Source organism: Neovison vison, chromosome 7 (assembly GCF_020171115.1).
Source record: "Neovison vison isolate M4711 chromosome 7, ASM_NN_V1, whole genome shotgun sequence".
In the NCBI taxonomy this organism is placed as follows: Eukaryota; Metazoa; Chordata; class Mammalia; order Carnivora; family Mustelidae; genus Neogale; species Neogale vison.
Window position 1 is genome coordinate 40,383,224 of NC_058097.1, and position 15,349 is coordinate 40,398,572.

The 15,349-nt window shown below is 50.6% G+C and overlaps 1 protein-coding gene across 2 annotated transcripts in view; it reads right to left on the reverse strand.

Annotated features, from left to right (window-relative positions):
* The window catches only part of RHPN2 (rhophilin Rho GTPase binding protein 2), a 58,965-nt gene extending 47,707 nt beyond the window's left edge, over nt 1-11,258 (reverse strand). Inside the window, exon 1 of one of the 2 annotated variants that reach the window (XM_044256265.1) lies at nt 11,228-11,258. Coding sequence is in view for 1 of the 2 variants with exons in the window: in XM_044256264.1 (XP_044112199.1) it covers nt 10,213-10,281 (69 nt within the window). In the remaining variant the exon portion in view is untranslated. Of the gene's footprint in view, nt 1-10,212; nt 10,333-11,227 lie in introns of those variants that run through there. The other variant, XM_044256264.1, reaches the window with a different exon arrangement.
* Nucleotides 11,259-15,349: the final 4,091 nt, after the last annotated feature.

Consider the following 15,349-nt stretch of genomic DNA (forward strand, 5'->3'; position numbering starts at 1 on the left):
GACATTACCTCTTACTGACAGGTAGGAATGCTGGGCCATCTGGAAACACTAGGAACCCACAAGACTACGTGGAAGCTTCAGGGAGCCCCAGGAGGCAAATCTGGGCAAGACTGCCATAAAGAACCCCTGGTATCTCTAGAGGCTGCGAGCTATCCAGTGACCCCGGCCAGCGGTTCTCTGCTGGTGGGGACCCATAGTCCTCACCAATGCCTCCCTTCTTGGTGGGTTCATAACAGCATGTTGAGCAAATGCAAACTGGAGGGGTTGTGCCAGAGTTCCAGGCAGCACCTGTCACACCTGCTTAGCATGGGAACTGAGAACGGCAGGTGCAGGGTCACAGTCCTACAGGGAACTAAGTCTTTCCGCCAGAGTCTGCTGGTTCCCTTCCCAACTAAGGTGTGGGCTTTTGCACCAGTGTTAAGATGCTGGAAGGAAGGTCCCACAGCCAACAACCAGAAAAACAAGTGTGCTAAGTGAAGCCTCAGCTTCATCACATGGCGTGTCCCAGGAGTCAGACTGCCGGCGTGGACGCTGGGACAGCAGCTGAGACCCCACAGTTCTGAGGCCTGCAGGTTAAGTGAGCTACTCAAGAGCCTACGGGTGGGGGGGGGGGGGGGGGGGACGCGGGGTGGGCAGGACTGAAGCCCATGTCCCTGCTTGCTGCCACACTACGATGGGCCAGGAAGCAGCCAGCAGCAGGAATTTGGGGCGGGGGGGGTGGTACCAGGACAGCTTGGCTGCAATCCCCCAACCCCTGATACCGTTCCGGTGCTTCCCTGCTGAGTAGCTTCCAGCATCACTCAGCATCCTTTGGGAACAGTGACCTGGTCCCACCCCCCACACCCACTCTCCCACCTCATAGCCCTTGACAGTCAAGGGTGGTAACTCAGTGCTTCCCCCATCTCATTTCCAAGAGGAAGAACACTGACCTCATGCCTAGTCAGTTGGAAACTGAAGGCCCCTGGTCCCTGCAATTGACTCAGTGGGCACCTGACAAAGGGTAATCAGGACCCATCAGGAAGATGTCTCCATTTTTCCCCACTGACCTTTTCCACCAATGAGGAGTGTCTAGTAGCAACATTTGAGCCCTAGATCAAGCCAGACCTGAAACATTCCTCTCTCTGGAGTGCTCAGTTACAGGAGTCAATGCATTCCCTTTCGTGCCCTAGCTACTTTTTAAATTGAGGTATAAATTATACATATTAAAACACATAGATTCTAAATACACAGTTCAATGAGTTTGGACAAACATATAAGCTCTGTAACTACCACTCCAATCAAAAAGAACATTTTTGGGGCACCTGGGTGCCTCAGTGGGTTAAGGCCTCTCTCTGCCTTCAGCTCACGTCATGATCTCAGGGTCCTGGGATCGAGTCCCACATTGGGCTCTCTGCTCAGCAGCAAGCCTGCTTCCACCTCTCTCTTTCTCTGCCTGCCTCTCTGCCTATTTGTGATCTCTGTCTGTCAAATAAATTAAAAAAAAAAAAAAAAGAACATTTTCATCACCACTCAGGGCCACCAATACCATGGTTTCCCTCACCACAGTCTTCTGCTTGTTCTAGAACTTCAGATAAATGGAATCACATACTACAGACTCCTCCGTGTCCGGCTTCGTGCTGAATATCATGCTTTGAGATCCACCCATATGGCTACACTCATCAGCGGCCTGCCCCTTCTCATTGCTAGAATTCCATTGTAGGGATGCACCACAGTGTGTTTATGTGTGATTTTGGACCGGATTTTTCTGGCATCTGCAACTAATTCTTTCATGAGTCCTAATTAGAATACATCCACCTCAAGTGACAACTCCCTTTGTCAACATCCCCCTGACAGTGCCCTTTGCGTCTAGTCCCATCGCTCAGCGGGGAAACAAGTATCTAAAAGCAATACCCAGGGGAACCTGGGTGGCTCAGTGGGTTAAGGCCTCTGCCTTTGGCTCAGGTCATGATCTCAGGGTCCTAGAATCAAACCCCACATCCAGCTCTCTGCTCAGCAGGGAGCCTGCTTCCCCTTCTCTCTCTGCCTACTTGTGATCTCTGTCAGATAAATAAATAAAATCTTAAAAAATAAAATAAGGGCGCCTGGGTGGCTCAGTGGGTTAAGCCGCTGCCTTCGGCTCAGGTCATGATCTCAGGGTCCTGGGATCGAGTCCTGCATCGGGCTCTCTGCTCAGCAGGGAGCCTGCTTCCTCCTCTCTCTCTCTGCCTGCCTCTCTGCCTGCTTGTGATCTCTCTTGGGGTTGTGGTTCCCAAATAAATAAAATCTTTTAAAAAATAAAAATAATTTTAAAAATAAATAAATAAATAAATAAATAAAATAAAATAAAAGCAATACCCAGGTGCAAACTGGAGGCACTTAATTTGCCAGGAAGGAAAAGCTACTCAGCCTACATCTGCAGAGATGGACCCGAAGAAGGCAGAAAAGGCCAGGCCACCCAGGTAGCAGACGCAGAGGGAATGGAGCGCGGTCTTTCTTTTCCCACACGCACCCCCGCACCCAGGCTCAGGTCAGTGCCTGGCACCTGGCTTCCCTCGCCCCAGAAAACCAGCACAGGCTCTCCTTCCACCCAGCCAAAGAGAAAGCTTCCACGTGGAGATGTTTCTGCAGCAAACTGAAGGCACAGCGTGAAACCTGGGATCTCCAGGTCAGGCATAAGACTGGGGGCAGGGTCTCCTAGGTAGAAGAGGGTGCTTTTTGCTGCTCCTACAACACAAAGATATTTTCTCTGCCTTTCTCACTCCTTCCCAGTTACGCAATCCCCCACTCAACCACCCAACTCTGGAAAACAGAATTGTTTGTGAGTTAGCCAGAGGCTGTCAACCAGAAAGCACCGAAAGAGCAGGACGGACACACACACACACACACACACACACAGGTCTAATTTAACTTTTCACCATGCTAGAGATTCAGGGCAAACTGGAGGAACAGAATCCAAGTTTTTCATATCCATACAAATTAAAACCTAAGTCTGGCATTTTTCAAAAGCCTTCCTGCCCTTCCAGGATCTCTGCTGGGTGTCGGGGCTACACATTGAGGAGCACCTGCTTTTCTGAGGCATCCCCAACCATTCCCACGGGCTGGGCGGTGGGGGGCGGGGCGCAATATGAAATCAACACTTTGCCAGAATCTTTAACTAAAGGCCTTCAGTCTCTTCTATGAATTTTCCCCAGCACCTCCTGTGTACCACTCACAGTTGTTTTTCAACAAGTCCAATGAATAACAAAGCTTTTACAAACACCAGAATTTCCACGAATCAAATATATTTTCAGTCCCAACTAAAAAATGACCTGCTTATTTCAGCCGGTAGGATGCACTCAGAAACAGTTAACAGCGTTTATCTACGGAGTGCGTCTGCATGGAGTAAGGGCTGGTATATGTCTGTGAATTAGTACACTTCTGTAATTGTCTTTAAAAAAAAAAAAAAGTCTACTTATTTTAAGTAATTGCTACACCCAACATGAGGCTCAAACTCACAACACCAAGATCAAGAGTCGTTTGTTCCTCCAACTGAGTCAGGCAGGTGCCTGTATAATTATTTTTTTCTGTAATTATAATAATTAATGTTACTTTTATAACACAAATAATATTGGAGACAAAGAAATTTCTTCTGCAGTTCTTGATCACCTGCCCTTTTCTCTTATGACCCAATCAAAACCTGGGACTTGGGGTGCCTGGGTGGCTCAGTGGGTTAAAGCCTCTGCCTTCGGCTCAGGTCATGATCCCAGGGTTCTGGAATCAAGCCCTGCATCGGGTTCTCTGCTTGGCAGGAAGCCTACTCCCCACCCCCCTCTCTCCTTGCCTACTTGTGATCTCTGTCTGTCAAATAAATAAAATCTCTGAAAAAAAAACAAAAAAACCTGGGACTTGCTAAGGGCACATGGCCACAGTGAAGTATGTGGGTCTGACTAGAAAGACCAGAAGGACTCATCATCTCTCCCCCTGTCCCTGGTGCTGCAGGCATATCTCACTCCTGGCCAGCACCCCTTGCTACCCACTCTGCCAGACACCCCATCCTATGGTTGGGCTGCACCTGCTGTCCGAATGTCCCCTGAGGCCACCTCCAATACAGACTTTCTGTCACAAGATTCTGGCACATGTGAGCCAGAGAAGGAAGTGGTGACAAGGCTGAGGCCAATACCTGGTATCAACAGGTGGTGTCTCGGGATTCATCCAAATAGCCCCAGGAAACAAGGGACATTTACAGTGTCACAGCTAGCCCATCACGCTGACTCTCCTCTGAGTCACCCTGGAAATTCTGCTTCTGCCAGGCGACCCTTCCTGGCCAGGATCCCGCAGTGTGAAGAGGTGTTTTGTTTTGTTTTGTTTTCTTTTTAAAGATTTCATTTATTTATTTGACAGAGATCACAAGTAAGCAGAGGCCGGCAGAGAGAAAGGAGGAAGCAGGCTTCCTGCTGAGCTTCCCGATGCGGGGCTTGATACCAGGACCCTGGGACCATGACCTGAGCCGAAGGCAGAGGCCTTAACCCACTGAGCCACCCAGGTGCCCAAGAGGTGTAGTCATACGCAGCATCTGCATTGCCGATGTGCACCCGTGCAGCTAGGCAGATGCTCACCAAGGCCACGATGAACCTGGAGCCAGCCTGGCCTTGAGGACCTGGCTCAGATCACGGGGGGGGTATGGAGTGAGGAAGGGGGCTGCACCACCAACTTTCAGACCCCTCTTGCCTCCCCATCTGGAAAAGGATTCAAGGCTCCAAGGGGATGGGTCCAGACATCTGGAGGAACGTTCTCACAACCCAATAAAAGTGGAGCTGATGAGTCCCCATGACCCCGCTGTGCTCTGCAGACCCAAAAAGCTTCCCCACACACAAGTGTGCTCATAATTATATGATGTGCACATGTGTCTAACACGGAATTACACTTCACTAAGATGAATGGTGCAGAGCAGGAACTAGGAGGAGTTTCTGGGTAAAAGTGAAAAAAAAAAGAAAAAAAAGAATTCTTCTTTCTCTGCTGGAGCCTTGAGCCTCGAGGAAGCCCAGAGAAAAGAGAGACCATAAACCAGGACATGGTGAACCCTGGGGCCCTGTCCAGCCTGGAAGTTTCTGTGGACAAGAAACAACTTCTCCTCCAGCTCGGGGGTGAAAACAATGGAACTAAATTCATTTCGGGTCATTAGTGTTCCCAAAGGATGAAGAGGCAGAGATAAGGACAGACAATACTGCACTTTGTCCTGATTCTCTCCTTCCACTCGCTGCTAAGACCTTTCATCTAGGGCCTTTTCACAGCCCTGGGGAAGAGCTTTCTCAAGGTTTCCTCCAGATGGTTTTCTCTTGGCCACGGACAGGATTTCCTGCGGGTTATAGGACAACAGCACCCAGAACTTTCCGGAGACAGGACCTGCTGTCAGGATGCGGAACCCCGGAAACTCAGATTCCTCTGCATTAACTAGAGGCCAGAACAAGCCTTCTTCTATTCTCCCACACACTTTCATTAAGATAAGCATGAAAATCTGTTTGAGAAAAAGCTCCAATTCCACTGGTATCTCCTTTAAGAAAGTAATGTATAGGGGCGCCTGGGTGGCTCACGGGGTTAAGCCTCTGCATTCGGCTCAGGTCATGATCTCGGGGTCCTGGGATCGAGCCCTGCATTGGGCTCTCTGCTCATCAGGGAGCCTGCTTCCCCCTCTCTCCTTGCCTTTCTGCCTACTTGTGATCTGTCTGTCAAATAAATAAATATAATCTTTAAAAAAGAGAAAATAATGTATAGTAAATAGAGCTTATACATCTATGTAAACATATTGATGTAAAGGAAAAAAAGAAAAACCAGTAAGAAGCCAGACAGGAGGAAAACACACTGCCATAGACCAGAAAGTTTTCTGTGGGTTTTGTTTGTTTTTAAGTCAAAAACACCCCCTTCCCGCCCACCACAGCTGCCAGCCCCAGGAGGCCAGAGTCTATACTGGTGGCCTAGGGCCAAGCTGTGTCCGTGTCCTCGGGCTCTGTACAGTCAAGTGCTATAAAACCCCAAGAAGACCCTGATTTACTAGGAATCCTCTCTGCCAGTGATCGCCTTGTACATACGGGGGTCCGGGCCCCGCTGGCAGAGTGACCTTTTGGGCAATTTGTTTGCATCTTGTATGCAAGTCACACATGACAGAGTTGAAGCTCTGAATATGGACATGGACTCCACCCCCCCCACCCCCCCCACCCCCGAACACACTTTTTGCTCTCTGTTCTAAAGAAAGGAAGCTGATTCCTATTCAGGCATGGCCGGAGCTATCTGGGCAAAGAAAGCACTGACTCCCGGCACTGCTCGCACCAGGAAAAGAGGCCCATTGCGAACGGCCACAGAAGCCAGACTGAGGGAGAGTAGAGTCGGCCCCAGCATCTGACAGGGGTCAGACTCAGAGCTGTCACTCCAGAAATGCTTTCTGAATGAATGGAGCAGAATGGCATTTTTGAGAAAAAAGGGAGGAGAAAAAAGACAGGATAAAGAATAGGATAAAAGAGAAGCCTGATTTCAGGAGCAATTAATTGGATCCTCTGAATGTGCCCAAAATCTCCCAAGCCCAAGGACAGGATGGAGAAGCCCACCCTGGGGGCATCTCCAGTTTCAGGGGTCCACCCAGGATGCAAAGCAGCTGTTTCCCACCTGCCCCGCCCTGCCCCTCACCTCCTGGGACCCCTCCATAGCTTGTTCCCTTTCTCCCCCACAACTTCAACCTGCCCTCGGCCCCGAACTTCTTTACCCACATGCTTTAAAAGGGCTCTAGACATCCTCACTCTGAAATGAACCTCTCTCCTTCCCTCTCCTCTAATCCCCCACCCTGACTATCACCTTCTCTGACCTTCTCCCCTCTGCCCCCCACCACACTGGCTTTTGCCCCTGACTCTACCCACTCATTAGCTAACAAGCCCCCAGAGAACTAAATCCAGTATCTTCCAGTGTCTCTCTGATTTGTCAACCCCACCTCTCCACAAAAAAAACTCTTGTCTAGGCTTCCTTGACACTGCAGCCTTTCTGGTTTGCCTCCCATTCCTTTGCTTGTCCCTTAAGTGGAAGGATTATTCACTTCTTTTTTTTTTTTTTTTTTTTTAACTTTTTTTTTTTTTTTAAGATTTTATTTATTTATTTGACAGAGAGAAATCACAAGTAGGCAGAGAGGCAGGCAGAGAGAGAGAGAGGGAAGCAGGCTCCCTGCTGAGCAGAGAGCCCGATGCGGGACTCAATCCCAGGACTCTGAGATCATGACCTGAGCCGAAGGCAGCGGCTTAACCCACTGAGCCACCTAGGCGCCCAGGATTATTCACTTCTGTCTTGGGCTCTCTCACAGCACCCCAACTGCCTCCCATACTGGTGTGTATCCCCCTCCCCCCACCCCCCACCACCACAAAGCTGCATCTCCAGCCCGGGTGCTCTAACACGTGTCAGGTCTGTAGAGTGGACTCCCCCGGGAGACCACCACTTGGATATGTCATGGGAGGCCCCAAATCCACCTGCCCTACACCAGTCTCCAGGCTCCCCCACCTCAGGGAGGTGCTGCCCTTTCACCCAGAGACCTATGCCAGACATCCGCCAGACATCCGGTCATCAGCACCTTCCCCAGGCACATCTCATCCCTTAGCTTTTCCCATCCCCCATGGCCACTGCTGTCGCTCAGCATTCTGACCTCCTCACTGGGATCCCTGCCTCGAGTCTAGACCCCTGGTTGGAGTCAGAGGTGTAGGCTGGCGGTTAGGATGGGCAGTGAGGCTGTGTTTACCCAGCACTTTATAACTGACTAAGTCATCAATGGTATCGGAGTAGGCAAGGTAGAGATGACCAAAATTTCAGGGAGCCAAACCCCCGACTCCTCCCGGGGCCTCTCCCCTACCCCCAACTCACAGATCACTCAGCTTTCCCAGACATGAATCTTTCACATCTGGTCCTTCTTCAAACACCTGAACGGATCCCTGAGGTTCCCTGTTTTCCTGAGCAGGACGCATGGCCTGGAACAGGCTCATTCCCACTTATGGCTCCACGTCCTAGAGGATTCCCTCACAAGTGCTCATGATTCATGCCTTCAACCCATACTGTTCCCTCTACCTGATGTGCTCTTCCTCCCCTTTTTGCCTGTGTCACATCTACCTTTCATTCAGATCAAACTGGCTCAGATCACCAATTGAGGAAAGGTGCAATGTCAACACCTTTTAATATTCTGGTACAAAGAACAATCTTTGGGCTGGTAGGATGCAGCACAACAATCCTTATCAGATCACCTTTTCACTGGGCACCTGGGTGGCTCAGTGGGTTAAAGCCTCTACCTTCGTCTCGGCTCGGGTCATGGTCCCAGGGTCCTGGGATCAAGCCCCACATCGGGCTCTCTGCTCAGCGGGAAGCCTGCTTCCCTTCCTCTGCCTGCCTCTCTGTCTGCTTGTCATCTCTGTCTGTCAAATGGATAAATAAAATCTTAAAAAATAAAAAAAGAGAGATGTTTCTAATCGCCAGCCAGTGTTTCATCGTATTTGGCACCCACGATTCTCTCCCACTGACCACCAGAGAAAGTGCACCTAGAAACACCCAACCTTGCAACCTGTCTCAGCCCCCCCGTCCGCAGGGCCATCCTCTCTCTTTCCCGTGCACATCGTCTCCTGGAAGACCTGTTCCAGAAGACATGGGGATAGAACCCTCACTGTCCTTCCCCTCCCTCTGTCATTTCCCCCAACTGTTCCTGTGGCTCCAGACTTCCACCTGTTGACAGAACAAACGATTTGGGGAGGCAATGAAGTCCCGGGAAGAGAAAGCAACTTGCTGAAAGCAACACAGGAATTTTGTCAGGGTGACAGAAAGGTTCTGGGGCCTTAGGACCAAGATCTAGGGATTCCCAGGCCCCACCTCCTTCTGCAATTTCATGGCCTGTGATCCTCTGTCCCAAATGCCACCCATAATTAGAAGTTATAATCCTGTAATTCCATGATGACATCTTTGAACTTAAATATACCTTAAAACTACTTTTTTTTTTAATGCTAAAAGCAATTGAACCAAAAAGAATTTTCCCCCACTCTAACCTCACCTGTTTCTAGTTCCCCTCCTGTCCTGCCCATCCCCTGGGGCTACTGCTCCTCACCAAAGAGCAAAAGCCCAAAGGCTGTGTCACGTGGAAGAAGGAAAGATTCCAAGTTCATTTACCGACTGGATCATTAGGCTTTTAACAATTAAGAATTGATTGTCCTGTGGGAAACAGTTTCACTTCCCTATTTATAATTACGAACTCCGTCTTCTGTCCTATGAGTTATATATTAAAAACACACACAGACCACAATCTTTCAACCTACCCAGTCAAAGCTGGCCAACCTCCAAAAGCTATTTTTAGAATCGCTAGAACCTCCAAGGAGGCAGGGTGGAAAGTGTCACCATGCCTCCAGGTTCGAAAGCATCTTTTGTACAGCAGGCCTGGACACCTGCAGGCATCTCAGCGCCCCCATCCTGCGAGTTGGGGTCGTTTTTGGGAGACTGGGTGGTCGGGCTGTTATCCCAGGGCCGGTGGCTGGCGGTGTGCGGACCGTCGCAAGGGCGTACAAATCTCCCGCGGAGCCTGCGCTCACGGAGGGTCTCTCCAACAATCAGATAAATCCGCTCAGGCATAAAATAAGCAGGGGCAACGCCGCGCCCTCACTTCTGCTGCGCGCACTCCCTCCCAGGCGATTGGGGCAGAAAAGGGGGCAACGCCGGAGGTCACCTCCCACCGAAAAATCTCCCCTGCCTTCTAAAAATCGGAAGAAACGTACACTGGAAGCGTCCTGGAGGCAAAAGGAGAACGCCAAGCCACTTGGGGAGGGGGATCCCTCTATCTCCACCCGCGCCCCGCCAAAAGCTTGGATTAAAGATGGGCTCCAGTTCCAACTCACCACAAGGCCACGGGCGTCCCCCAAACTAGGCACTGATCCCTTCCCCAGTCATGTAGGACTGCCCGCCGGGGCGGCCACAAGCACCCCTCCCGGCCCCCAGCCTCCGCCACCACCTGCATGGGGCTGCCCCATGCACCCCTCCCCGCCCCCAGCCCCGGAAGCCACCTGCACTGTGCCGCCGGGTACACTGCTGCCCTAGCCCACACCCGGAGCCTCTGCCCCGCCCTCCCCAAGCCAGTGCGCCCCCTCCCCCTCCCGGCCTGGTCGACCCCGGCCGCGCGCTCCCGCAACCCGCTCCACAGCCTGGCTGCAGCAGATATGGAGCTCTCGGTAGGCTCCCCCCCCACCCGCAGCCGCCCACCTTCCGAAAGTAGCTGTCGCTCTCCTTTTCCAGCGCCTGGGGGGGCGCGGGCAGCAGAGCGTCAGTCATGCTTGCAGCAGGGGCGCGGAGGGCGAACTGAGCGAGGCTCCGCCGCGCGTCGGCACGGGAGGGCTCTGGGATCCGCCCGGTCCCGCCCCGCCCGCGTGGCCACCCCTTCAGCCCCGCCCCAGGGCAGGCTAGCAGCTCAGGAGACCCAGCGGGGTCCGCGGAGACCACGCCCCCGGCCCCGCCCCGGCTCCGGATTGGCGGGGCGGAGCCGCGCCCCGGGTCCCGGGCTTGCGGCTGGGAGAGCTGGAGCCGCTGGGCACCCCGCTCGATTTCTAATCTGGGCGTCGATACTGTGTCAGCCCTATGGCGCAGAGGCGGGCCCGGGGTCTTCGAGGCCGCAGCAAGGCCGGAGCTAGGGACCCGGCCCCTTGTCTGGAGCCCCGGGGGTAAACGCGGAGCTCCGGGATGAAGTCGCGGCCCCGCCCTGAAGGAGCACGGACGCCGCGGGGTCTGCGATCAAACCCAACGCCACGTAGAAGGCGCGACGGGAGTGCTGGACCCTAGGCCGAGCGGCCAGGAACAGCTTCCGGCTCGGGGGGACCCGGGCCCGAGTCGGAGACCCTGAGGGAGAGTTGGCTGCGCCCCTGCGGGCGTTACTCGGTGAATCAGACCTTTTGGCGTGGCGGACAACCCTACTCTTTCCCCACCCTCGTTGCAGAGACTAGGCAGATCCACTGAGGGTCGCGGACTGCGCTGGGGGATGGGGGATGGGTCCACAGAAAGTATCTTGTGACGCGAGACTGGGCGGATGTCCTTGAGTGCCTTTAACTACCACTTCAAGCCTCAGTTTTCTCAGCTGCAAAATGGGGTCAGATCGTGCTCTCTCTCTCGAACTGGCCGAAAGTATTGAGACGAAAGTGCACCCCTTAGGCTGGGGTGTAGGACGCGCTTAGTTTAGGAGTGAAAGGGGGGCCCCTGGGTTCACACCACCCTCTCACCCACCTACCCCGCGTTGACCCGTGGACTCCGGGAGCAGATGCCTGGCGAACAGAGAGCCCACCCTGCGACGGGAGCCGGAAGCCCCCTCCCAAAGCTCGCGGGGCCACGCCCCCTCGCACAGGGGTCTTGCAATCCCTAACCCTCCCTTCCCCAACCGAGGGACACTTTTGCGCAGTTGCTGCTGTGTTTGGCGGTCGCCGTGGATGCCGCAGGTAGAACAGAACACAATCTACTTGCAAAACAAGCCAACCATTTCCTTCTCTTCAAAAAAACCGGGGGGAGGAGGTGGGCGGCGGAGGGGAAGGGGGGCGAAGTGTGTGCATCAGGGGTTGTTCAAGAGTTTTAAAGTAAATAGTGGCAACAACCAAGGACAAACGATCGAGTAAATGTAAAACAAAAACCAAAAGAACCCTAAAACAAAACAAAAAAAAACCCTCACCACTGCCTGCAGAACTCTGAGACGCAGCGCAAGGAAAGGCGTTTCCAGAAAGGACTATTTTATTTCTAGGCACCTGAGGAGTCTTAACCAGCTCAGGGCTAGCACAGGTGTTCAGGAAACTCTGACTGATGCAAAAACTCCCCGTCTCTCTTAAGGTCAGAAATGAGTATTAACCTAATGTCAGCATATGTCGGTCATCCTGTAATAAATCCATTGCCTTGGAAACGCATCACGTGCTGCTGCGAATTTAAAAACACGGTGGCTCAGTGGGTTAAAGCCTCTGCCTTAGGCTCAGGTCGTGGTCCCAGGGTCCTGGGATTGAACCCCGCATCAAGCTCTCTGCTGAGAGGGGAGCATGCTTCCTCCTCTCTCTCTCTGCCAGCCTCTCTGCCTACTTATGATCTCTGTCTGCCAAATAAATAAATAAAATCTTAAAAAAAAAAACAAAACAATGCCAGTCTCTTCTGTTTCAAGGATCCTAGGGAAGCAGATCACTTTCTCTTACATCTGTACTATTACTACTACCAATAATAAAGTTAATAACAGAACCTCTGCTCTAGTCATTGAAAGTTCATAGAGATTATGTTTCATTCTCATGACCCTTTGGCAATAAAAGGATTAAATAATCTTCATTTGACCCAGAAGAAGACCAAGACTCAGCAGAGTGAAGTGGGCAAGGGCACGCTCCCTGTTAGTGGGTAAAATCGGTTTTGGTTCAATGACTTCAGTCATTCCCTATCACCTTCAGTTTTTTGTCATCTCCTACCACCTTGAAGCCCCAATTGCCTTTAAAATATGTCACATATATGTGTCACTTGCACTATTACTGACTTAATAGTCTCCTTAAAATTTACTCACTTTATTTAAACAGACTTGATTTGAAAACACAACTATGTCATAACCATAAGTGGGAAACCAGGGGTATCTTGCCCTATGGGGAGATAATACATAAAACTGAACAGGGAGGGGGGCGACTGGGTGGCTCCGTTGTGGAGTGTCTAACTTTCCGCTCAGGTTCATGATCTCAGGGCGCTGGGATGGAGCCCCATGTGGGCCTCCGCGCTCAGCAGGAAGTCTGCTTCTCCCTCTGTGCCTTTCCCTTCCCCTACTCATGTGCTCTCTTTCTCAAATAAATAAATAAATAAGATCTTGTTTTAAAAAGTGAATACAGGGATGTGTGGGTGGCTCAATCAGTTAAACATTGAACCCTTGGTTTCCACTTGGGTCATGATCCCCCCACTCAAGTCATGATCCATGATCCACAAGGTCATGGGAATGAGCCCTGCGTGGGTTTAGTCGCTGAGGAGGAGCCTCCTTGGGATTCTCTCTCTCCCTCTGCCCTTCCCCTCTCCCCTCTCAGGCATGTACTCATTCTATTAAAAAAAAAAAATGAATACAGCAAAACCCATAATCTGTTATTTAGTATAGCCTGACACCATTGCCTTCCTGAGCTGCTTTTTTGATTAAAAAGGAAAAACAAGAGAAAGAGGCATAATGTTAAAAACACACTAGCCCACGTTCACGCTGTCTCCTGGGTATCCTCAGAGGAAAAGGAGCACTTTTCTGTGAGGCCCAAAAGGCCACACTAGCCACCTAAGAGTCACCCCTTGGGGTTATGCGTGATCAGATATCTCTAGTATTCTCAGGGCTCATGTGGGGGGTCCCATGGTCTGAACCCCATATCCCTGATCCCACTAAGATCAGGAAATGAGAACTGTTGTTGCTGACCCAGCAGGAGAGTAACATCTCAAGCCTTCAATTTGTCACCCCTGCTGGTGGTATGTGTCACAAGACCCTCCAAGGAGCCCCTGTGTTCATAACAAAAAAGCTGGAGTGAGAATTTCTGAGGTAGGCATAAGGTTAAAATCTGAACTACAAACAATAATTTTTGTCAAGTCCTCATCTTACCCTCTGACTGAGGCCAGTGCTTGACTGTCTAGGGACCCAGTTCCTCCAAGTAAAATGCAAATCCCACCACCTAATACCTGCTCTTTGACAAAAGGAACATTGGCTTCTCTGATGTACATCTCCTCTGGGAGAATCCTGTGACATTTGCCAAATTAAAAGCAGAAATTACAAGGTAATACTCACATGACTAAAATTCATTGTAAATTATAGACCAGATATTGCAATTCTTATTTAAAAATTCTTGGGAACTGGGGCACCTGGGTGGCTCCGTGGGTTAAGCCGCTGCCTTCGGCTCAGGTCATGGTCTCAGGGTCCTAGGATCAAGCCCCACATCTGGCTTTCTGCTCAGCAGGGAACCTGCTTCCTCCCCTCTCTCTGCCTGCCTCTCTGCCTCTTTCTAATTTATTTCTCTCTCTGTCAAATAAATAAATAGTCTTTTAAAAAAATTCTTAGGAACTGAAGCCATATGGTGCTGTGGAAGTATGCCAATGACAGAGGCCACCTCAGGCTTGGCAAGCTCTGCCACTGAGTCACCTTGGCCAGATCCTTTAACCCCCTGTGGCTTCAGTTTCCCTAGCTATAAACTATGGTCTTTATTTTATATATATATATATTTTTAAATTTTTATTTATTTATTTTTAAAGATTTTATTTATTTATTTGAGAGAGAGAGAGAACGTGAGAGAGGAGAGGGTCAGAGGGAGAAGCAGAGTCCCCGCTGAGCAGGGAGCCCTATTTGGGGTCTTGATTCCAGGACTCTGGGATCATGACCTGAGCTGAAGGCAGTCCTTTAACCAACTGAGCCACCCAGCCCCCCCCTTCTTTAAAGATTTTATTTGTTTATTCATGAGAGACACACACAGAGAGAGAGGCAGAGGGAGAAGCAGGCTTCACAGGGAACCCGATGCTGGACTGGATTCTGGGACCCCAGGATCATGACCTGAGCCGAAAGCAGATGCTTAACCATCTGAGCCACCCAGGCATCCCTATAAACTATGGTCTTACACACAGCCGTTTGCTGCATACTTACTCTATGCCAGTGCCCTTTGTGTGCCATGCCCTTTGTGTGCATTATCTCAGTTGGTCCTCCCACAACTCTAGAAATGGGTACTTAGCATGCCCATTTCACAGAGGAAGAAGCTGAGGCTCAGAGGTCACCAGCCTGATAAGCTGGACTGTCTGGTGCTGTATCATACACAATGCTACATTACACTATTCCTGTGATTTAAAAGGAAGTCTACTTTGGCATACTGAGAAGTGATTAAGCAGTGACAAATGAGTGACAGGTGGCAAAAAATGCCAAGTATTGGTGACAATGTGGAGCAACCAGAATCTCATGCATCATGGGAGTATAAATCCTTAGGATCACTTTGGAAAACTGGCATTTTCTAAATATATCTAAAGTAAATATATGCCTAACTTGTGGTCCAGCATTTCCAACTCTAGGTAGATAACTCACAGAAATGCCTGCCTGGGTTGTGTTCACAATAAAACATGTCCAAGAATGTTCACAGCCGCACTTTTCTTTCTTTTAACTTTTGTTTATTTATTCATGAGAGACAGAGAAAGGGGCAAAGGGAGCTCGATGTGGGACTCAATCCCAGGACCCTGGGATCACGACCTGAGCTGAAAGCAGGTGCTCAACCGACTGTGCTTCCCAGGCACATGTTCTTTGCAAAATAGCCCTTACCTAGAAAATACTTACATGCCCATCAACCCAAAGGTAAAATGAGTAATTGTGGCATACTCACATAATGAAAAATTTTACACAATGAAAATGAAC